Raw genomic sequence first — 23,556 nt, 5'->3', positions numbered from 1 at the left:
TTCCTGAAGCCAGGTGACTTCAGTTTTGGACTTTGCACACTGTACCACCAAGCAGATAATGTGACTGCAGCAGCAGCTTCTCCAGTAGCTGAGGAAGGAGAAGGAGGAGGACACCAAGCAACTGCTACTACAGGAACTGTTCCTGGAACAGCTTCACATTGTGCATTGCCGTTTCTGAGCTCAAGAAACCAGCACTGATTAGTAGGAAAGGATCATTCCACAAAATTGGGATGATCAGCAGTGGCAAAAGAATTTCAAAATGGTGAAAGCAAACTTTTTTGAGATCTGTGCTGCACTAGCCCTGCAGTACTGTCAGGGATGCTTACTGCTTTTACTTTTAATCTCAGGCCTGAAAATGTGCAGCTGTAAGTGCAGCTATTATCCAGGTGACAGTGGGGAATGAATTATGAACATTGCAGCACCTTCTATGTATGGCCTTGATTACAGATACCCCCCGGGTTACACAACCCCGATTTACGCAACTCCGTACTTTCAGAAAAAGTTCCGTAAGCTAGAAATAGGAGGGATTTTTTTGTTTATTTTTTGTTTTTGCATAATGCTCCAGTATACGTGTCTGACTTACGCAAAATTCGAGTTATGCAAGGCGTTCCAGAACGGAACGCTTGTGTAAGTCAGAGAGCATCTGTATAGCTAATAAGAACACTGTGGTGTGGCATGGCTTAACTGGATTGCATACACCAAATAAGTAGTAACCGGGTGGCATTTCTTATTTCATCTTGCAACTGTGTCTTTATATTTTTATAAAAACCTATGGCTTATGGAAAAGTAACAGCTTTTCTGTGTACCATGCATTACCAAATAATTTTGAATGAATTTTTAATCGTTTTTATTATTAAATAACGTGTTGTGTAACAAGCAGAAATTAACCTTTAATTAAAACAATGAAATACTTCTTTAAAGTGACACTGTGCAATGGAGGGGAAAACACAAGAATGGGTATGCTCCAATTCACAGGCAAGCATACGTCTTGCCTCTGCCTCTTCTTCTTCTGCTTTTTCAGGGTCGCATGTCGGGGCTCTAAGTATCAGGGTCGTTACATGTCTAAAAGAACTGGGTTCCCAGGTAAAACTGTTCTCACTGCCTTGAGTTTCGGCTGGAGTGGGGAATGGTATCTGGGAGAATGGCTGTTTAGGGGCTCTGGGGAACATATGCCTGTGTTCCCAGCACCCTGTATTGTCCCGGGATTGCAGAACATGGCTGGGTCCTGGTTGAGGACACTGGATTGTCTGTGTGCCTGCTACCAGCATGCACTACAGCTGAGCATCCGGATTCTGGATTGCCTCCAAGAGTTGCTGCTGCATGCATATCCTTCTCTACTGTGTCTTTTGTCATGGCAATGTGGTCTCTGGCCACTGCAAAACTTTCTCTGATATCTCCCTGTCTTTTCCTCTCAGACCTCCAGCTTGCTGCTATTTTCAATTTGGGGGTCCTGCAGTGAGGTCTGGAAACATTGCCTCCACAGTTTTCTGTTTCTTCCCTTTAAGTTAGCCAGCCACTCAGTCATTCATAAAGGTCCCATCCTTGCAGGTCTGCCCAATGCAGGTGCCATAGCTGGGGGAGTAGGGGGAAAAAACAACAAGCAGTTATATTCACATTCCCAAGGCTATCATAAATATTTTTAAAAAGCTATTTTTGATTTCCCTTTCCTGAGATTCTTCCCATTCTTGGGGGGGAGGGGAGGAGAAGGGGGCGCAGAGATTATAAATTGTATGTGCATGAAGAGGGCTAGACTGGGATTTTTGGATGTGCAATATATGCTATCTGGGTTTCCAGTTGTGGCTTGGAGGATGTGGGGGGTTGGGAATTATGTTCTTGGTTTGCTTCACTGTTTAGGCTGTGCCTTGGGGGTGCCTATGTAGTATCATAGGGCATCTGGGAGAAAGCTGGATAGTAATCCCCTATCCCTCCCCTTTAGGCTGTTCTGACTCTCAATGATGTTACACTGAGGTGGGTGACTAGGAGGTGGAGAATGGCCTTATTCAAAAGGGCAAAAGGCAGACCAGCAAATTACACTGTGAAGTGTAATGCTACACAACTGGAAGGGAACAGCGAGCCATAGCAGGGACAAAGACTGTGCAACTATCCCCCATAATCTCCAGAGAAAAAAAACAAGCAATTTCTCAGTCTTAGAGTCTGCTTTTTCCCCATATCTACAGGGGAGGTTAAGACAGGTCAAAGAATATTTACATAAGTTAGATGTATTCAAGTCAGCAGAGCCTGATGAAATTCACCCTAAGGTACTTAAAGAGCTGCTGAAGCAAGCTCAGAACCATTAGCAATTATCTTTGAGAACTCATGAAGGATGGGTAAGGTCCCAGAGGACTGCAGAAGGGAAAACATAGTACCTAACTTTAAAAAGGGGAACAAAGAGGATCCAGGGAATTATAGACCAGTGAGTCTAACTTCAATTCCTGGAAAGATACTAGAACAAATTATTAAATAATCAATGTGTACGCACATAGAGATTAACAGGGTGATAAGTAGTAGCCAACATGCAGAGAAAAATACACCAGGTTTTGTACTGATTGTTTGAAGCCTTAACTGTTTGTCTTTCTCAAACTCTGTAAAAAGCCATTCAGGGTTGTACGGATAGACCATTCCTAAAGTAAACTTATTTTCCTGTACAAATGTGTGTTACAGGGCATATATCTCTCTCAATATCAGCAGGAAGCTGTAGTCTTAGTACCTTTATGGGCATGCAATACCCATGTCTACCTTATGCAAACTGAGAATACTAACTATTTTTTTCCTGTAACTTCATCTCAAACTACTGAATTTCACATACCTGAATTTTTCTTTATTTGAATATGCTGTTGGAACACAGTAGAGGGCAGGTGGAGTAGAGGTTGTGGCTACGCCATGCTGCCATTCTGAGCAGGATAGATGTAGGGAGGGGAAAGGAAAACAGGTAGATGGTACATGCCCTTTGTGGCGTGGGCTACTAAACAGTCTATGGTCAGGGCTTTAGCATGAAACGAAAGCTGACTGGTGGGTGCAGCCGCCATTTTGAAATACAGAGATGTATGTGGACTTAATGTTTGTAAATTGGGTGTAATCTACACCAAGTGGCCTTTGAACTAATAAAGGAGTGCACGTACGGAAACTAAGTTGTGATAAATGTTAATAAAACTAATAGGAAAATAATTTCCAAGAGCGGTAAAAACTGTTTTCAGTATTAGGTTGTTCTTTGACTGTTTTTCCCTTAGGAAACAGTGTCATGTCTTCCTTTTTTTCTTGTATGACTTCTAGAATGATTAATATAAATCTGGAATTTTCTAAGCTCTTGAAGGAGAAATGGAAAATAAATCCTCAAAGCATTTTTCTCTTAAGCATTTTCAGTTATGTCTACATTGGCATGCGTATTCAGTCACTAGACATGTACATACTCAGGCATGCTTGCCATACTTATGCCAAGTGTCCACATATGCTGTACTGGACACAAATATAATGCTAGGTACATGCGTTTACCCACATCCACGCTGCCACTGTTACACAACATTAGTGTTACCATTACAGGGGCAGTATCCCAGGGCACAGTGCAGACAAGGAGACACTCTAGAAACCGCTTTGCTCTGTGTTCCAGGTACTGTCCCCCACCTTCACAAATCTATCAGTTGTAGATCCTCACTACATCTCCCCTCACTGTTATTCCCTGCCAAAGTGGATGGAAGACAGAGCAATGGTATGATGAGGTGGGTCTGCTCCTGCTCCTTAGTGCGGGATAAGCAGTTATGCAGTGGAGTAGGTGTTTAGCAAGATGATAAGTGGAATTTGGGCAGAAATTTGACGTACCAAAGACTGCTGACCTTGCTGCTAAATGACAAGTAATTTAGCTCATATGGTATAGATATGGTGAATGCCAGTATTGTCACAGTATATCCTGGAGTGGACCATCACTTCTGGTGGAGGAGAACAAATAAGTGTTGGAGGATCACATCATTTTGGAAACCTGGGATGACCAGCAGTGGCTTTAGACCAAGGAACTTTTGAATGATAAAACAGACCTTTCTAGAGCCGTCTTAGGAACTTGCACCAAACCTCCAGCCCCAGAACACTTAGGTTGTGTGTTCTGCTGCACCAAGAACTCATAATTTCTCTATGTACAGAGCACTAACTGCACTTCCCCATCATGTTCATATATCCTTGGGCCTTCAGATATTTCTGAACAGAAGAAGAGGGGGATGCAGACAGAAAAGTGTCTGTAGTATAATAGCACCAGATAGTTACACTATTGCAATTCATGTGCTGTGAATTGTGGGGCCCAATCAAGAACCTAAAAATATCTTATGTTCATTATACTAGGACACAAGTCATGGAAACGATAACACTTGGTGAGATTCAGGGACTCCTGCAAGCTCATCTTTCCCCTCTTGGATGCTCAGGGGTGTCCCCCAGCAAAAGGGTTTTGGATAACAGAGGAGGGAATTTGTCCCAGGAATCTTGCAGGCTCCATTGTCCCCTTCTGGTCACTTGGCGGTTAGGTCGTCTGGCTCAGATGTACCCTGGGCGGCAGCTGGAGAAGGAGGTGGCAGCGGTTGTGCAGAGGCAATGGCAGCAAGCAGACCCCAAACTCAGTCAACCGCCAGTTCTACGAGCCTCTCCAATAGGGAATGCTCCCGTTCCCTATGGCTTGCCTCCTGCTCATGAACCAGTTCACCAGTGTGTCTTCCTACTGGGGAGACCAATCCTCTCATGCCTCGAGGAACTCAGACTGCTCCTTGTTCTCCTGTCCATCTCTCCGAGTAGCTCTTTGAGGGTCCTTCTCCATCTGCCCCTGCTGTCTCTGAGGTACCGCGCCTGCTCTCCTGACAGAATGGATTCCCTCTCAGGAGACGAAGGTCCTGCCAATTCAAAGACAAGGTAGCATTTTTTTTCCTTTGAAAGAAGCTGAGAAATTCCTATCCCATAAATAACTTTGCTGTGGAAGGCCACAACTTATGATGCTTTTCATCATTCCATGAATGCAACTATTATACTATCCTTGGTTCTCAGACAACTTTTGCATACCAGGAGGAAGGAGCAGAGGCTATGAATGGTAAGAAGAATGTACTAATGTTTTAAAAAAATTAAAATTTTCCATAGTGTCTCAAAGCAGGGGGAGGGACATTTCCTTTCAGGGACTATGTTATCAATATGCAAATTATTCTTTAAAGGCTGGCGACCATTTGGAGAACGTAACAGTTTTCAAGGTACCAGAATAGAAAAGAGATGGCTTTGCAGTCCTGTGGAGAAGATCTGGCAATCTATGCAAAAGACTTTTCTGCTAATGGTCAACCCTCTACATATTGCTGAATGGATGGGTTTGGATAGCTCTGAAGGTGGACCAAGCAGATTTGCAACACTGCCACTGAACCTCAAGACCTAGCTGGTGTTTCTGATATGCCAGAATTTGGTGAAATATACTTACAGGATTAAGAGGCAATTCAACTGGAAATTGACTATATTCTCAGCTAACATATGGAGTTTCTGTGTATAGGGAGATGTAAACAACATATAGCACCATCCACAACCCCTGGCATCACCAGAAAATTCTGCCCCGTACCTATCTAGCAATGGAGAAATGGAGGGAAAGAAAGATACTGCAACTGTATTTTCTTCTCTGAAGATTCAGATCTGCACTACAGGCCCCTCACTTCTCCACTGCAAAGGGACACCACACTGTGTTTATCCAACTGCCAGTCTGGATCCTTCTCCCACCTCCATTTCCCGCAGCATGGCTCAGTGTGGGGCGAGGCAAGACACCAGGGATCGGGACAGGAAAAAATTTGCAATCTTCCAAGGGAGAAAGGACTGCTGTGACTAACTTTTCCTCAAAGTATTCCCTTCCCCTTCCGCAGCCCACCCCTCCATCTCAAACCTTCTCCCCATTCCACGTGGCTCAGTTTTGTAAGAGGACAGTAAGCTTGGGGTTGGGTGATAAAAGTACAGAAACAATGTAATCTTCCAAGGGATGAAAGACAACTGTTATTAGCTTCAGACAAACTAAGTTTTCTACAGTTTTTACAATTGTCCTATACTCAACCAGGAACTTGGTAAATCTACCTGCTCCCTTTCCCCGGTTCACGCAGCCCCAGGTCATTGCTGCCCGACTGCTTGCCAAGAAAAGTACACACACAGGGCACAGTGATTTTTCTCTAATAATCTGTTTTTAAGACATAGCTTCAGCCAAATGCATAATAGTGACTCCTAACCCCCAAGTAACTCATCAGAAATCAATACAAATAATTGATTTATAGCAGTGTCTTGCTTGGGGATATTTCTGGGTTGAGCAGAACAAGGATTGGGCTTAAAATCAGCAATGTAACACCAGAGCAAGAGCGGATATTGACAGGGAAGTTGGGGGTCCACTGTAACTTACCAGCCTCAGGTTCTGCTTCCTGCCACAACTCGGGGTCCTCCTCAGGTTTGTCGGGGGTAGGGGAGGCAAAGAGGGGATTCCTCAACCAGCTCGTCTAGGTAAAGGTGCAAAAGACACATGCGCCTCATCCTTTGGGTCTTCTGGGACATCCTCCGTAGTCCCTGCTGCCTCCTCATCCTGGCCCTCATCAGCATCCCATTGGACAATGACATACTGACAAAATGTACAGATGCTTTTATACCAATACTTGAAGTCTAAATATTAAAATGGGTGAACTAAAGTGCCTGGCATTAAATGAGGATGTTGATATACTAGGCATCATAGAAACGTGGTGGAATGAAGGTAATCAAAGGGATGTGGTAATACCAGGGTACAAAATATATTGGAATGACACAGTAGGTCGTACTGGTGAGGAAGTAGCTCTACATGTGAAAGAAAGCAGAGTCAAATAAAGTAAAAATCTTAAATGAATCAAACTGTTGCATGGCATCTCTATATAGACATACCATGTTTGAACAATAAGAGTTTAGCAGTAGGGATATACTATTGACCCCCTGATCAGGATGGTGATAGTGACTGTGAAATACTCAGGAAGATTAAAGAGGCTACAAAAAAAACAGAAAACCTAATAAAAATAATAATAATGGGGGATTTCAACTATCCCCAAACTGACTGGGAACATGTCACCTCAAGAAGAAATGCAGACATAAAATTTCTAGACACATTAAATGACTGCTTTTGGGGGCAGCTTGTCCTAGAACACAGAAGGAGAGAGCCAGTTTTGATTTAGTCCTAAGTGGAGCACACAATCTGGTCCAAGAAGTGAATATAGCTGAATCACTCAATAATAGTGACCATAATGTAATTACATTTAACATCCTTGTGGGGGGAAAATGCCAAAGAAACTCACCATAGTACCATTTAACTTCACAAAGTGAAACTACACAGAAATGTGGAATCCAGTTAAATGGATATTAAAAAAGAATAGTCAGAAGGGTGAAATGCCTGCAAACTGCATAGAGACTATTTAAAATAAGAGCGATCACACTCAATGTATACCCAATAAAAAAAACTGCAAGAGGACCAAAAAATGCCACCATAGCTAAACATCGAAGAAAAGAGGCATTTAGAAGCAAAAAGTCATCCCTTAAAAATTGGAAGTCAAATGCTAGTGAGGAAAATAGAAAGGAGCATAAACTCTGACAAGTCAAGTATGAAAGCATAATTAGGAAGGCCAAACGAGAATTTGAAGAACAACTAGCTAAGGACACAAACAGCAAAATTTATTTAAGCATATCAGAAGCAGGAAGCCTGCCAAAGAGCCAGTAGGGCCACTGGACCATGGAAGTACTAAAGGAGCACTGAAGGAAGACAGTACTGTTGCGGAGAAGCTAAATTAATGCTTTGCACCTGTCTTCACTGCAGAGGATATGGGGAAGAACTGCACACCCAAGCCATTCTTTTTAGGTGACAAATCTGAGGAACTGTCCCAGATTGAGGTGTCAACAGAGGACATTTTGGAACAAATTGAAAAATTAAACAAGAAGAAGTCACCAGGACCAAACAGTATTCACCCAAGAGTTTGGAAGGAAATCTGAAATTGCAGAACTATTAACTCTGGTATGTAATCTATCACTTAAATCAGCCTCTGTACCAGATGACTGGAGAATAGCTAATATAATGCAGATTTTAAAAAAAAGGTCCAGCGGCAACTGTGGCAATTACAGGCCAGTAAACATAACTTCTGTTCCGGGCAAACTGGTTGAAATTATAGTAAAGAACAGAATTATCAGACACAAACAAACATGACATTGGTGAAGAGCTAACATGGCTTTTGTACAAGGAAATCATGCCTCACCAATCTATTAGGATTCTTTGAGGGGGTGGACAAAGGTGATCTAGTGTACTTGCACTTTCAGAAAGCCTTTAACAAGGCCCCCACCAAAGGCTCTTAAAAAAAGTAAGCGGTCATGTGATAAGAGGGAAGGTCCTCTCATGGATCAGTAACTGGTTAAAAGACAGGAAACAAAGAATAGGAGTAAATGGTCAGTTTTCAGAATGGAGAGAGGTAAATAGCATGGTCCCCACGGATCTGGTGGTTTGGGACGTATGCTGTTCAATACAGATCTGAAAAAGGGGGTAAAAGAGAGGTGGCAGAAGTTTGCAGATAATATAAAATTACTCAAGAAAGTTAAGGCCAACACAGGCTGCAAAGAGGTACAAAGGGATCTCACAAAACTGGGTGACAAAAAGGAAGATAAAATTTGATGTTGACAAGTGCAAAATAACACACATTGGAAAAGAAATAATCCCAGCTATACATAAAAATTGATGAGATCTAATTAGCTGTTACTAATCAAGAAAGATCTTGGGTCATCATGGATAGTGTGACAGGGTCAAGCCAGATGGCTACAGCAGAGTAATAGAAGGCAGATATATTAGCCCAAGGTTAAGTAGGTCCCCTTACCCTGGGTAAGGGAACGGAAGGTTCCAGAACAATCAGGAACTTTCTGGAAACAATTAAGGCAGACAGGCTGATTAGAACACCTGCAGCCAATCAAGAAGCTGCTAGAATCAATTAAGGCAAGCTAATCAGGGCACCTGGGTTTAAAAGGGAGCTCACTTCAGTTTGTGGTGCGCATGCGAGGAGTTGGGAGCAAGAGGTGCAAGGAGCTGAGAGTGAGAGGATGTGCTGCTGGAGGACTGAGGAGTACAAGCGTTATCGGACACCAGGAGGAAGGTCCTGTGGTGAGGATAAAGAAGGTGTTTGGAGGAGGCCATGAGGAAGTAGCCCAGGGAGTTGTAGCTGTCATGCAGCTCTTACAGGAGCCACTATAGACAGCTGCAATCCACAGGGTCCTGGGCTGGAACCTGGAGTAGAGGGTGGGCCCGGGTTGCCCCCAAAACCTCCCAACTCCTGATCCAACACAGGAAGATCTCTGAGGCTAGCAAAATCCACCAATAAGCACAGGACCCACCAAGGTAGAGGAGGAACTTTGTCGCAATAGTTATCTGAAAACATCTGCTCAGTGTGCAGCGGCAGTCAAAAAAGCTAATAGAATGTTAGGAACCATTAGGAAAGGACTAAACAATAAGACAGAAAATATCATAATGCCACTATATAAACCCATGGTACACCCACACCTTGAATACCGCATGTAGTTCTGGTCACCCCATCTCAAAAAAACATGTATTAGAAATGGAAAAAATACCAAAAAAGGACAACAAAGATGATTAGCGGTATGGAACAGCTTCCATATGAGGAGAGATTAAAAAGACTGGGACTGTTCACCTTAGAAAAGGCGACTAAGGGGGAAGATATGAGAGAGGTCTCTAAAATCATGAATGGTGTGGAGAAAGTGAATACGAAGTTTTCTTTAACTCCTTCACATAACACACAAACCAGGGGTCACCAAATGAAATTAATAGGCAGCAGTTTTTAAACAAATGTAAGGAAGTACTTCTTCACACAGCGCAGTCAAGCTGTGGAACTCATTGCCAGGGAAGCTGTGACGGTCAAAAGTATAACTGGGTTCAAAAAACAACTAGATAAGTTCATGGAAGATAGGTCCATTGATGGCTATTAGTCAAGATGGCCAGGGACGCAATCCCATACTCCAGATATCCCTAAACCTCTAACTGACAGAAGCTGAGACTAGACGACAGTGGATGGATCATTTGATAAATTGCCCTCTTCTGTTCATTCTCTGAAGCATCTGGCAGTGGCCACTATTGGAAGATAGAATACCAGGCTAAATGGACCATTGGTCTGACCACTATGGCCTTTCCTATGTTCTTATAGCTGTTCTAGCCTTTTGCCCTCCTGTGCAGGAGCCTCAAGTGCTTGATGCTTTCCTGGAATGGGCTGGAGTCAGCTCAATGTCCACCTGATCCAAAGCTTCTGTGAAATTTCCTGAAATACATGTTCCTTCTGCTTTGGGCAAAGTTGTGGAGGACATTGTACTCCAATCACACATTAATCAGCACCCAAGTGTAGTTGGAGGACCAGGCAGCTGCTCTCAAAGTAGGATCCACATTTACTTATATTGCTCAAAAGAGTATGGCAGAAACCTGTTCTGATATGGTCACCACAGCTCGCTATTATTGGTGAAAACGGGACGACAGGGTCCTTTATAGTTTGAGTAGGACTCAAGAAGAAAAGCATTCAGTGCATTGTGGGACTGGGGGTGGATGAGTACTGACACTCAAGACTGGTACAAGCTCCTTAACTCCACATTGCAAATTGGTATGGATATGGGGTCATGTCCGAGCCTGAGACACGTACTTACCCACACACCTCAGGCACACTAGCTTACTCACCCTCCACTCACCTTCATGCTTTTGGGGTTTAAACAAGGACATTGGGGGATTATGGGACAAGACAGATGGACAGTCGCTATTGTAGACATACCCTCAGTTAAGTAGGTTTTAATGAACCCAATATCTGCATTTTAAATTATGAATAAAACACTCCCTTCTTAGGCCTTGTCTACACACACAAGTTATACCGTTTAACTTAAGTTGTGATGTTGCACCAATTTAGGTCTTGTCTACTTTGCACCACAGTGCAGACTTCGGGGATGTGAAATGGAGAGTGCAATTGTTGCACTCTAAGGCCTGGTCTACACTGGGGGGGAGATCGATCTAAGATACGCAACGTCAGCTACGCTATTCTCGTAGCTGAAGTTGCGTATCTTAGATCGACTTACTTCGCGTCCTCACGGCGCGGGATCGATGGCCGCCGCTCCCCCTGGTGGAGTTCCAGAATCGACGAGGAGTGCATTCGGGGATCGATGTATTGCGTCTAGACGAGACGCAATACATCAATCCTCGATAGATTGATCACTACCCGCTGATCCAGTGGGTAGTGTAGACATACCCTAACTGTCCCACACAACTGCTGCTGTTGCGAACAAAAAGGTACCTAGCTTGTGTTAGCATAGTCTTTTTTGAAAGAGGACTATGTTAAAGCAAACTAGACACCTTTTAGTTAGCGCCAGCAGCATCCATGTGGGACAGTGAGAGCAGAACACTTCGGAGATGTGAACTGAAGAATGCACCAAAGTCTGCGCTGCAGCGCCGCGTAGACATAGCCCTAGTTAAATTGGTGTAATTGTGTGGTCAGTACAGTGTAGTCTACACAGACTTTGTACCAGTATAACTATTTCAGTTAGGGAGTGCTGTATTTAGTAATTACAATAATTGTACTGGTATAACCCCTATTGTACAGGAATTTTACAACTTTTATTCCAGTATAGAGCACCTTTATATTGATGTAATGGTTTCCACAATAGGAGGGTTATAATGTTTTGACCAGACTAATATAGTTGAGTGTCTATTGTGTTTACGCAAGTCGTACATCAATTTAAAGCAATAGCCATAGATGAAATTGCACTGCCTTACCTAAATTGGTACAATATCATATCTTTAGTTACAGTGGTGCGACTTTCTGTTTAATCCAGGCCCTAGTTTCACAAGACTTTTATTTCCTTGGTACTTGCACTGTCATAATCCTAACAGTTTTTCAATTTGTCACCATTCTAAGATAGCCAAAACCTGAATTTCTAATGTAAAAAACAAAAATAAGACTTCCAAAAAGAAGTTTCAGGCCTTCTTTACACTTCAAATACATCATTTATTGCTTAATACTTATTTCCCTTTTTAGCTCAACCTTAAATAATTCACATGAGAAATTCTTAAAACAAGATGGTGTTGCATATTTTGATGTTCTTAGATCCTCCTACCACATTGTGAAAAGCTCAAAATGAGTCTTGAATTTGCATCTTCCACATGACAGGACAGTACAGTACAGTCAGATTTCTGTGCTGAGTCACTGACCAGGCCAAGTTAAATACACTTTATTGTATATTGTTATGTAAGGCTGTCAATCCATGCTTTTGGTTCTTTTGACTCTATCAATGATGTAACCCCACATCGCTGGTGACCTTTCCTTTTTCTTCCTATTATCCATTGTCTGCTGCCCAAGATAAGTCATGCTATATTTTGGTTGGACTGAAACAAAGATTGGTTTACATTTTTCAGAATGTATGCTTGTAAATGGGTATTTTTCTGTCAATATTTTTTGTGTGAGACCCCAAAATAAATTAGGCAGATTCCTTCTCCACACTTGCAAGAATGATACATACATCATGCTTCTAAAATGGTGTAAAAGCGAATCTGAAAACAGTAACTCTACTAGAACAAGCTTTATATTCACCACTGACTTGCCTCCTAGTTAATTACAAATTTTGCTTTATTTACTAAGAGGAAGCTGAGACCCAGCTTCACTTCTTCCTTTTTAGAAATATTTAGCTACCATAATAGAAACCCTGATCTGGAAACTTTCAGAACTTTATCCTTGGGCCATCACGAATGGAACCATAGCAAAAGAGACCATACTAGAAGGTTAAAGCCACCACTTCAGGACACTATCCCTCTACTAGCTATGAGAGAGAGCTGAAAACACAAGCTTTTTAACAAGATAGGTTATAAAAACTATACAAGTAACAGCTAAAAATAAAGAGCTTTGCAAAAATTCTATAAACAGTATCTTGGGCTGATCCAGGGGAAGTATTTTTCACTCACCTCTATGAATTAAGAGGCAATTGTTGTCCTCAGTGCACAGCTAATAATAAATAATTGGAGATATACCAATCTCTTAGAACTGGAAGGGACCTTGAAAGGTCATCAAGTCCAGCCCCCTGCCTTCACTAGCAGGACCAATTTTTGCCCCAGATCCCTAAGTGGCCCCCTCAAGGATTGAACTCACAACCCTGGGTTTAGCAGGCCAATGCTCAAACCACTGAGCTATCCCTCCCCCCATAGCTGATTAAGGGGTTCTCCAAAGGAATGAGAAGAGAGAAAATAATCCTCTCCCAAACCACACAGACAATCCCTTTGGCAGGTGCACCATCCCCCCATTCGATTGCAGCACACAATATTGCACACCTTCTGCACAGGTCCCCGAAGTCATGCTCTGTCTTTCCCCACAACTGAATTACACCAGTTCCACTTTATCTAGGGTCATCCAAGGGAAGGAAGGATTTGTTCTTAAGTCCATAAATCTACTCTGCTTTGTGCTCCACAGCGATCAACACAATAGATTACAAATATAATGCAATAACCTAGCTTGAAGAATTAATGTAAAGACTATTATCATACATTACCCTTGGATTAATCTTTATTAACGAACTATAAGATCAATGAACTGTATGAGAAAACACTGACTAAAATACTACAAAACTTAACTTCTTAGATCATACTGTATGGTAAATATTCATAAGTGAATTATATAATCAGCTAATATTCTACCTAAGATTTCAAGAAGTGCAGATAAATACTGCACATGCCTTAATTTTTAAAATTTCACTTATGTTTTATTAATGATTCCATCACTGTTTTTAATTTCTAAAATAAAGTAAAATCTGTTTTAAACTATAGTTTCCGCAATTGCCAAGATATAATCTTTACTCTTTAAACTTGCATGTATAGCATATTCCCAAATCAAATACATATGTAGTAATCAACCTGCTTATGGAAGGGTACAGTGTTATGACTTACGATTACATCTTTTCTGCACAAATCTCAGTTTGCAGGCAGTCCGATATGTTGAAAGTCTGATGACATCAAAATTCTGAGCCCCTATAAATCAAAATGAAAAAACCCTATTTACTTTTCAACCTTTTTTCTTTAAACATTCAGTTCATGTGGTAAAATATTTCCCTCAAGTACATTATTGCCTGGTGCTAGTTAATCAAATCTAAACCTTTGTCATTTTTCAACTGTGAACTCCTCAAGGTATAGAAATTTAGTATGTGCGATGCTTAGGAAATGTAAGAAAAAGCACATTATAAACTGATGCAAGTTTGGGATAGCTATATTATTTCCAACTGGCAAATTCATATGTGTATTACGAAAATAAGCCCAAGTGACTAATAGTAGAGACTTTCTACTGTCACAAACACTTATTTGTTCATGCCACTTTTGAAAGAGTTTTGAGATTAAAGTCATTTGACTTTACAATATGAGGCAATAGATATTATATTTTAATTTAATTAGTTTGTGCCACCTTCAGAGACAAAACAATTGGAAAAAAATGATTACTTGGTACCTGTATAGCAATTGTTCTTCCAGATGGATTGTCCACAGATACATTCCACTGTTGGTGTATGTGCACCCAGTACACTTGAGTCAGCACGGGTGCAATGATGAGAAGGACAGGGGACCCAGTCTCCCCCCACACATTGGCCCCTGACCAGAGGCAGGTGTCATAACAGCAGAGCCCCTTCCCCACTGGCATAATGGAGAGATGGCCAGGCCAACTCTAAGTGGCATTGCAACCTTATCACCCACCCCGGCATTTGCAGTCCTTCTGACTCCCATGGGCACCAGGCACCCCAACCCCCAGTCCCCAGGAGGGTGGGAGAATTGGATCCAGGCTTTTGGCACCTACTGGGGAAGTAGAGACAGGAGGATGGGGTCTGGGTGTCCCAGAACTGCCTGGCCCCTGGTGGGTATGGTGCTCTCCATGCTGACCATCTCTCTGGATAAGAGCCCAGGACTGGCTGTGGGATAGGGAGGGTGCAGGAGGCAAGCTCAGAGCTGGGTGTGGGGCAATGTTCGGGAAAAGAGTACAGGGCTGGATGTGCAGGCAGAGAGTGTGGGTCTGGGTGCAAAGGCAGCATTGGATAACTCAGGACTGGGCATAGGGGACAGCTGTCAGAGAGCTCAAGGCTGGGTGTGGGGATAGCGGTGGTTGGGAAGGGATCAGAGTGTGCAGCACTAGGAGCAGAGAGAGAACTCTGGGACCCCTCCTTAGGAAAATTCTGGCTGTGCCAGAAATTTTTGGTAACAATATTGTTGGAGCAGTGCACATGCCCTGCCTGTCATGTCTGTAATGGAGGGCTTAAAGAGTGGGACTATCTCAGCTCCTTCATACCAGAAACTTGGTAACAACTCAAGCAATGGGGTACGAGGGAGGGTGTGGAATATACATGTGCACAACACATTTTGAAGAACAGTTACTGTACAGATAACACTTTTTTTCCTCCTTCAAATGACTGTGCATATATACTAGCAGTTCTTATTTCAGGTGGTGGAGTCTACTGGAACAAGGACTGTAAAACTGATTCACCAAAGTCCACAACCAACCTGGGATGCCTGAGTAACAGTGCAGTGTCTCGAGAAGGTATGTACTGATAACCATGTAAGCAGCTTTGTAAACATCCAGGATGGGCACTTTACTGAGAAAGTAGCTTGAAACCTGGTAGAATGGGCATTAGAACATAAGAACGGACATACTGGGTCAAACCAAAGGTCCATCAAGCCCAGTATCCTGTTTTCCGACAGTGGCCAATGCCAGGTGCCCCAGAGGGAATGAACAGAACAGGTTATCATCAAGTGATCCATGCCCTGTCACCCAATCCCAGCTTCTGGCAAACAGAGACTAGGGACACCATTCCTGCCCATGCTGGCTAATAGCCATTCAGGGACCTATCTTCCATGAATCTATCTAGCTCCCATTTGAACCCCATTATAGTACTGGCCTTCACAACACCCACTGGAAAGGAGTTCCAGAGGTTGACAGTGCGTTGCGTGAAAAAATACTTTATTGTGTTTGTTTTAAACCTGTTACCTATTAATCTCATTTGGTGGCCCCTTGTTCCTATATTATGAGAAGGAGTAAATAACAACACTTATTTACTTTCTCTATACCACTCATGATTTTAGAGAACTCTATCATATCCCCCCTTAGTTGCCACTTTTCCAAGCTGAAAAGTCCCAGTCTTATTAATCTCTCCTCATATGGAAACCGTTCTATACTCCTAATCATTTCTGTTGCCCTTTTCTGAACCTTTTCCAATTCCAACATATCTTTTTTGAGATGGGGTGAACACACCTGCACATAGTATTCAAGGTGTAAGCGTACCATGGATTTATATAGAGGCAATATGGTATTTTCTGTCTCATTACCTATCCTTTTCTTGATGATTCCCAACATTCTGTCCACTTTTTTGACTGCTGCTGCACATTGAATGGATGTTTTCAAAGAACTATCCACAATGACTCCAAGATCTCTTTCTTGAGTGGTAACAGCTAATTTAGACCCCATCATTTTATATGTATAGCTGTGATTATGTTTTTCAATGTGCATTACTTTGCATTTATCAACGCTGAATTTCATCAGCCATTTTGTTGCCCAGTCACCTAGTTTTGTGAGATCCTTTTGTAGCTCTTCGCAGTCTGCCTGGGACTTAACTATCTTGAGTAGTTTTTTATCATCTGCAAATTTTGCCACCTCACTGTTTACCCCTTTTTCCAGATCGTTTATGAATATGTTAAATAGGACTAGGCCCAGTACAGATCCTTGGGGGACACCACTATTTACCTCTCTCCATTCTGAAAACTGACCATTTATTCCTACCTTTGTTTCCTATCTTTTAACCAGTTACCAACCCATGAGAGAACCTTCCCTTTTATCCCATGACTGCTTATTTTGCTTAAGAGTCTTTGGTGAGGGACCTTGTCAAAGGCTTTCTGAAAATCTAAATATACTATATCCACTGGATCTCCTTTGTCCACATGCCTGTTGACCCCCTCAAAGAATTCTAGGAGATTGGTGAAGCATGATTTCCCTTTACAAAAACCATGTTGACTATTTCCCAACAAATTATGTTCATCTATGTGTCTGACAATTTTGTTCTTTATGATAGTTTCAACCAATTTCCTGGTACTGAAGTAAGGCTTACTGGCCTGTAGTTGCCAGGGTCACCTCTGGAGCCCTTTTTAAAAATTGGCATCACATTAGCTATCCTCCAGTCATTTGGTACAGAAGCTGATTTAAATGATAGGTTACAGATGACCGTTAATAGTCCTGCAATTTCACATTTGAGTTCCTTCAGAACTCTTGGGTGAATACCATCAGGTGCTGGAGACTTATTACTGCTGAGTTTATCAATTTGTTCCAAAACCTCCTCTAATGACACCTCAACTTGGGACAGTTCCTCAGATCTGTCACCCAGAAAGAATGGCTCAGGTTTGGGAATCTCCCTCACATATTCAACAGTGAAGACCGATGCAAAGAATTCATTTAATTTCTCTCTCTCAGGAGTGGTTAGATAAATCATAACAGGTCCTTATACAAAATGAAATCCACTGAGATTCATTGAGCAGAGCTGCCTTCCCTTTCATTCTTTTGCATAGGTCATGCTCCAAATTGTCTCATACTACTGATATAAAAGGACAGAGCTCTGCAAACATCCAAAGAATGAAGCCTTTTCCCCATGACTGTGTGAATGATGTTTCAGGAGGAAAAATTGGCAAGCAGACAGATTGGTTTTAGTGAAAATCCAGAATGATTTTCAACACACTTTGAACGCAGCCTCAAAGAGACTTTGTCCTTGTGGAGAATCATGTCAGGTGAGTCCGCCATAAGAGCCTGCAACTCAAACTCTCCTGACAGATATGATCACCACCAAAGAATCATTATTTTCGCCAATAGGTGGAAGAGAGAGCAAGAAGCCATTGGCTCAAAAGGGGGGCCCATAAACCACAACAGGAGAACACAGATCCAAGGCGGAACTGGATCCCAAATAAGTGGGTAAACTCTGATAAGCTCTTTGAGAAACATGACCACCATGGGATGTGAAAAAACACAAGGTACCCTATATCAGTGGGTGGATAACTGATATGGAGGCCAATGGAAGTCAAAGACTCAGGACTCTCAGTCCATCCTATTTGAAAACATCAAAAACTTAAGCCTGAGTAGAAAAGAGCTGATAGGACACAGCCCAGGCACAGAAACTTTTCCATTTAGTGAGGTAGGTCGATCTCATAGATGTTTGTCTTCTGCTGATCAGGATATTCTGGACTTCCGGATAGCACAATCTTTCCAAGCAGTTTAACCAATGACAATCCACAGCACGAGATGTAGTGTGTGGGTCACAATGCAGAACTCTGCCCTGATCTCTGGTCTTAATTCAGTGCTGCAGAACTATCTGTGTTGTTCATCCTTGTGCAAAGACTAGGAGCCCTTCTTAGATTTAACTCAGTCTTTTACCAATGATCTCTTACAGAACTTTGATGAAGATCCTGGAGAAGCAAAACAGCATCTAATTTTCACTATGAACTTTGAATGCTCTTCTGAGATGCAACTAAAGGAGCACTTTTTGTAGAGAAGTACTCAAGCTCTATCAACAAAAACAACGAGGAGTCCTTGTGGCACCTTACAGACTAACAAATTTATTTGGGTATAAGCTTTCGTAGGCTAAAACCCACTTTTAGCCCACAAAAGCTTATGCCCAAATAAATGTGTTAGTCTCCAAGGTGCCACAAGGACTCGTTGTTTTTGCTAATACAGACTAACATGGCTACCGCTCTGAAGCTCTATCACGAAGCAGTAAACAGGATCAGAGTAGGGCTGAATCACCTTTCCAAAAGGAGTTCTCTGGACTTCTTAGTTAGAGATAAGGACCTGCAAACTGAACATCTGTCCTTTGCCTAAACAAAATAAACAAACTGAATGCCCATTGTTAGATGGCAACGTATCTCTGCAGGAGTCCTGCTGTTTAAAGCCTGGAGACTTTTGCATATTTACAGCAGTGCAAACTCCAGGAAGGAATTAAAATAAGAGATCATTCTAAGGGATAAACTACTGCTAAGCTAACACTAATTAACTATTTACAATCAGAATTTAACCACACTACCCAGCTAGAAAGAAACTACATCTCCAAGAGACACAGGGCGCTCTGATTCTCATCACAGGCAGTAGGAAGGAATTGCGAGTGAGTCATAGCGGCCCCGCCCTTCATGCCATCAACTGCAAGCATGAGGACACATACGGCACATACAACTACACCAACAGTACTGCTACCCAAAGTCTCTCACTCAAGTGCACTGGGCAGACCCACCAACTGCAGAATGTATAAGTGCACAACCACTTGAAGGCAAACTAAAAAGTGTAAGACTTGAGGAAAACTGTCTAGAATATTTTTTTTTGGTAATCCAATGTGTTAAAATATTAAGACTATATTTCTTTCATGAAAAACTGGGAAAATATACTATTTCTTAGGAATATTACATATGACTATTTCCTATTCAGTCTGATATTGCTTCCTGACCAAATGCATAGAGTTAAATGAAGGAGACTGTAGAGGGGGTTGATAAGGAACCCAGGCAGAGTGAGACAATACAGCTTCTCAGTACCCACGTCAAAAGAATTAAGACGACAATGGCTGGGCCATCAATTGAGAGAAGAAACAACCTGCCTGGCAAATTAAGATGTTTTATCCCTTCCCAAGCCTAGGGTTCAGATCAAAAAACCCTGAGGGGTTAAAAAGGTGCCCGATAGAAAAGAGGAGGGAAAGAAGCGGGGAGAGTGGTCAGCTCAGTTGGAAGCTCACAGAGGGAAGAGAGTCAGCATGCAGTGATCCTGGAAACAGACAAACTGACTTGAGAGCCAGGGTCTGCAGCAAAATAGCTGTAACTTGGTGCCCAGAAGCACAGGCGCCAGAACCAGGGAGGTCGGGGGGGGGCCATAGCCCTCCCACTTTTTGCCATGGCAGACACCACCCCCTTCCCCCTCCTCTCTTCCCCAAAGCCCCGCCCCCCAGCCAGGCCAGCGTCCACCTGCCCGTGGAGGGCCCGAGAACAACCCCCAGCCCATGTCCCTGCCCCCTGGGCTCCCTGCCCGGCCCAGGTCAGGTGGAGGTGGAGGGTCGACGACCCCACATTGGCTCCCCACAGCTGCCTGTGCAGCTCTCCCCAACATGGCTCCGGCTGGGGAGGGGTGGGGAACGACCCTGGAGCTGCAGTCCAGGGTTGTAGTAAGAGACATACAGGCAGCTATAGGGAGCCGTGGACCCTCAACACGAGTTGGGGGCTGCTCTTGGTGGGCCCCCAGCACTAGGGGCAGGTGGAGAGTCCACCACATGTCCCCACAGCTGCCCACGTGGCTCTTATCATGGCTGAGCTGCAGCTCCGAGTCCCCACCCTCTGGCCAGAGTAGGATTAGGGAGAGCTGCATGGGCAGCTGTGGGGAGCGTAGATCCCTCCACTGCCCGGGGCAGAGGACCTGGAGGGGGGACATGAGCAGGGGGCTACTTTCGCCGCCCCCTCGCCCCACGAGGGGAATGCCAAGGGTAGTTTTTGTTATTTCTAAATCTACTTCTCTAAGCTCCAGGTATCTGTCACTGGGAATGTTTTCCCTGTAGTGCCCCCTGCTGACCTAGTGTAGTGCTGCAGGTAGTGCTGTAAATGGTGGCCGCCCCAGACAACACTCCCTTGTGACCTTGCATGGCTCTACAGGTACACAGCCCTCAGGGTTCAAGAATAAGAATATAAGAACGGCCATACTAGGTCAGACCAATGGTCCATCTAGCCCAATATCCTGTCTTCCAACAATGGCCAATGGCAAGTGCTTCAGAGGGAATGAATAGGACAGGTAATCATCAAGTGATCAATCCCCCGTCGCCTATTCCCAGCTTCTGGCAAACAGAGGATAGGGACACCATCCCTGCCCATCCTGGCTAATAGCCACTGATGGACCGATCCTCCAGGAACTTATCTAAGTTCTTTTTTGAAACCTGTTATAGTCATGGCCTTCACAACATACTCTGGCAAAGAGTTCCAGAGGTTGTCTGTGTGTTGTGTGAAGAAATACTGCCTTTTGCTTGTTTTAAACCTGCTGCGTATTAATTTCATTTGGTGACCCCTAATTCTTGTGTTATCAGAAGGACTAAATAACACTTCCTTATTTACTTTCTCCACACCAGTCATGATTTTATAGACCTTAATCATATCCCCCCTTAGTTGTCTCTTTTCCAAGCTGAAAAGTCCCAGTCTTATTAATCTCTCCTCATATGGCAGCCATTCCATACCCCTAATCATTTTTGTTGCTCTTTTATGAACCTTTTCCAATTCAAATATATATTTTTTGAGATGGGGCAACCACATATGCATGCAGTATTCAAGATGTGGGCATACCATGGATTTATGTAAAGGCAATACAATATTTTCTGTCTTATTATCGAGTCCCCACCCTCTGGCCAGAGTAGGATCAGGGATAGCTGCATGGGCAGCTGTGGGGAGTGTAGATCCCTCCACTGCCCGGGGCAGAGGACCTGGAGCGGGGACATGAGCAGGGGTCTGCTTTCACCGTTCCCCCCCGAAACAGCTAATTTAGACCTCATCATTTTATATGTACAGTAGGGATTGTGTTTTCCAATGTGCATTACTTTGCATTTATCAACATTGAATTTCATCTGCCATTTTCTTGCCCAGTCGCACAGTTTTGTGAGATCCTTTTGTAGCTCTTAACTATCTTGAGTAGTTTTGTACCATCTGCAAATTTTGCCACCTCACTGTTTATCCCTTTTTCCAGATCATTTATGAATCTGTTCAATAGGACTGGTCCCAGAACAGACTCCTGGGGGACACCACTATTTACCTCTCTCCATTCTGAAAACTGACCATTTATTCCTACCCTTTGTTTCTTATCTTTTAACCAGTTAACAATCCATGAGAGGACCTTCCCTCTTATTCAATGACAGCTTATTTCACTTAAGAATCTTTGGTGAGGGACCTTGTCAAAGGCTTTCTGAAAATCTAAGTACACTATATCCACTGGAGCATAAGCTTTCATGGGTGAATAGCCACTTCGTCAGACACATGTATTCATCCACAAAAGCTTATACTTCAATACGTCTATTAGTCTATAAGGTGCCACAGGACTCTGTCGCTTTTTACAGATCCAGACTAACACGGCTACCTCTCTGATACTTGTATCCACTGGATTTCTCTTGTCCATATGTTTGTTGACCCTCTCAAAGAATTCTAGTAGATTGGTGAGGCATGATTTCCCTTTATAAAGACCATATTGACTCTTTCCCAACAAATCATGTTCATCTAGCTGTCTGATAATTCTGTTCTTTACTATAGCTTCAACCAATTCTCCTGGTACTGAAGTCAGGCTTACTAGCCTGTAATTGCCAGGATCACCTCTGGAGCCTTTTTTAAAAATTGGCGTCACATTAGCTATCCTCCAGTCATTTGGTACAGAAGCTGATTTAAATGATAGATTACATACCACAGTTAGTAGTTCTGCTATTTCAAATTTGAGTTCCTTCAGCATTCTTGGGTGATACCATCTGGTCCCAGTGACTTATTACTGTTTAATTTATCAATTTGTTCCAAAAACCTCCTCTAATGACACCACAATCTGGGACAGTTCCTCAGATCTGTCACCTAAAAAGAATGGCTCAGGTTTGGGAATTTCCCTCACATCCTCAGCCATGAAGATGCAAAGAATTCATTTAGTTTCTCCACAATGGCCGTATCCCAGTTTAGTGCTCCTTTAGCATTTTGATTGTCCAGTGGCCCCACTGGTGGTTTAGCAGGCTTCCTGCTTCTGAAGTTCCTTAAAAAAAATTGCTAATACTTTTGGAGTCTTTAGCTAGCTGTTCTTCAAATTCTTTTTTGGCATTCCTAATTATATTTTTACACTTCATTTGCCAGAGTTTATGCTCCTTTTTATTTTCCTCATTAGGATTTAACTTCCACTTTTAACTGCTTCTTTTACTTTGTTGTTTAACCATAGTGGCATTTTTTGTTCTCTTATTGTGTTTTTTAATTTGGGGTACACATTACACAAACCCAGAGTCTTTAAGCAATATCCCCTTCCCCTGGGGTCCAAATTATTTAGTTCAAACACTTTCTGCTAAAAACATATCCCCTTTAAGTTCAGGTGTCTTCCCAGCCCTCCTTCTTAGGGTGAGGGGATTTCAGTCTCGGCCTGTAGGCTTGGAGAAGCTAACAGGTAGCAGTTATCCTGCAGCTGCTGGGAGCTCCTCTCTTTTAAGGGAGTGTCCCTCTCCAGAAGCACCTCCCTGCAACTGAAGCATTATAGTCTTATCTGACCAGGAGCTCATCATTCAATTAACAGCCTAGATGGGCTCATTGTCCTTGAATTAGCTCACCACAAGTATGGAACATAAGCACACTAGAATGGCCATACTAGGTCAGGCCAAAAGTACATCTAGCCCAGTACCCTGTCTTCTGACAGTGGCCAATGCCAGGTGCCCCAAAGGGAATGAACAGAACAGGTAATCATCAAGTGATCCATCGCCCTTTCCTAGCTTCTGGCAAACAGAGGCTAGGGACTCTACCCATGCCCATCCTGG

General features: G+C 42.9%; 1 protein-coding gene across 16 annotated transcripts in view; it reads right to left on the bottom strand.

Annotated features, from left to right (window-relative positions):
• Positions 1 to 23,556, bottom strand: part of DTNB (dystrobrevin beta) — a 387,737-nt gene that overhangs the window by 326,608 nt on the left and 37,573 nt on the right. For all 16 annotated transcript variants that reach the window (XR_005595613.1, XR_005595609.1, XR_005595612.1 and 13 more), the window contains one exon: positions 13,940 to 14,020. Coding sequence is in view for 10 of the 16 variants with exons in the window: in XM_039528646.1 (XP_039384580.1) it covers positions 13,940 to 14,020 (81 nt within the window). In the remaining 6 variants the exon portion in view is untranslated. The remainder of the gene's footprint in view (positions 1 to 13,939; positions 14,021 to 23,556) is intronic.

Source organism: Mauremys reevesii, linkage group 3 (genome assembly GCF_016161935.1).
Source record: "Mauremys reevesii isolate NIE-2019 linkage group 3, ASM1616193v1, whole genome shotgun sequence".
NCBI lineage: Eukaryota > Metazoa > Chordata > Testudines > Geoemydidae > Mauremys > Mauremys reevesii.
The sequence above is the reverse complement of the archived record's forward strand: the minus strand, read 5'-3'. Positions and strand labels throughout refer to the sequence as shown.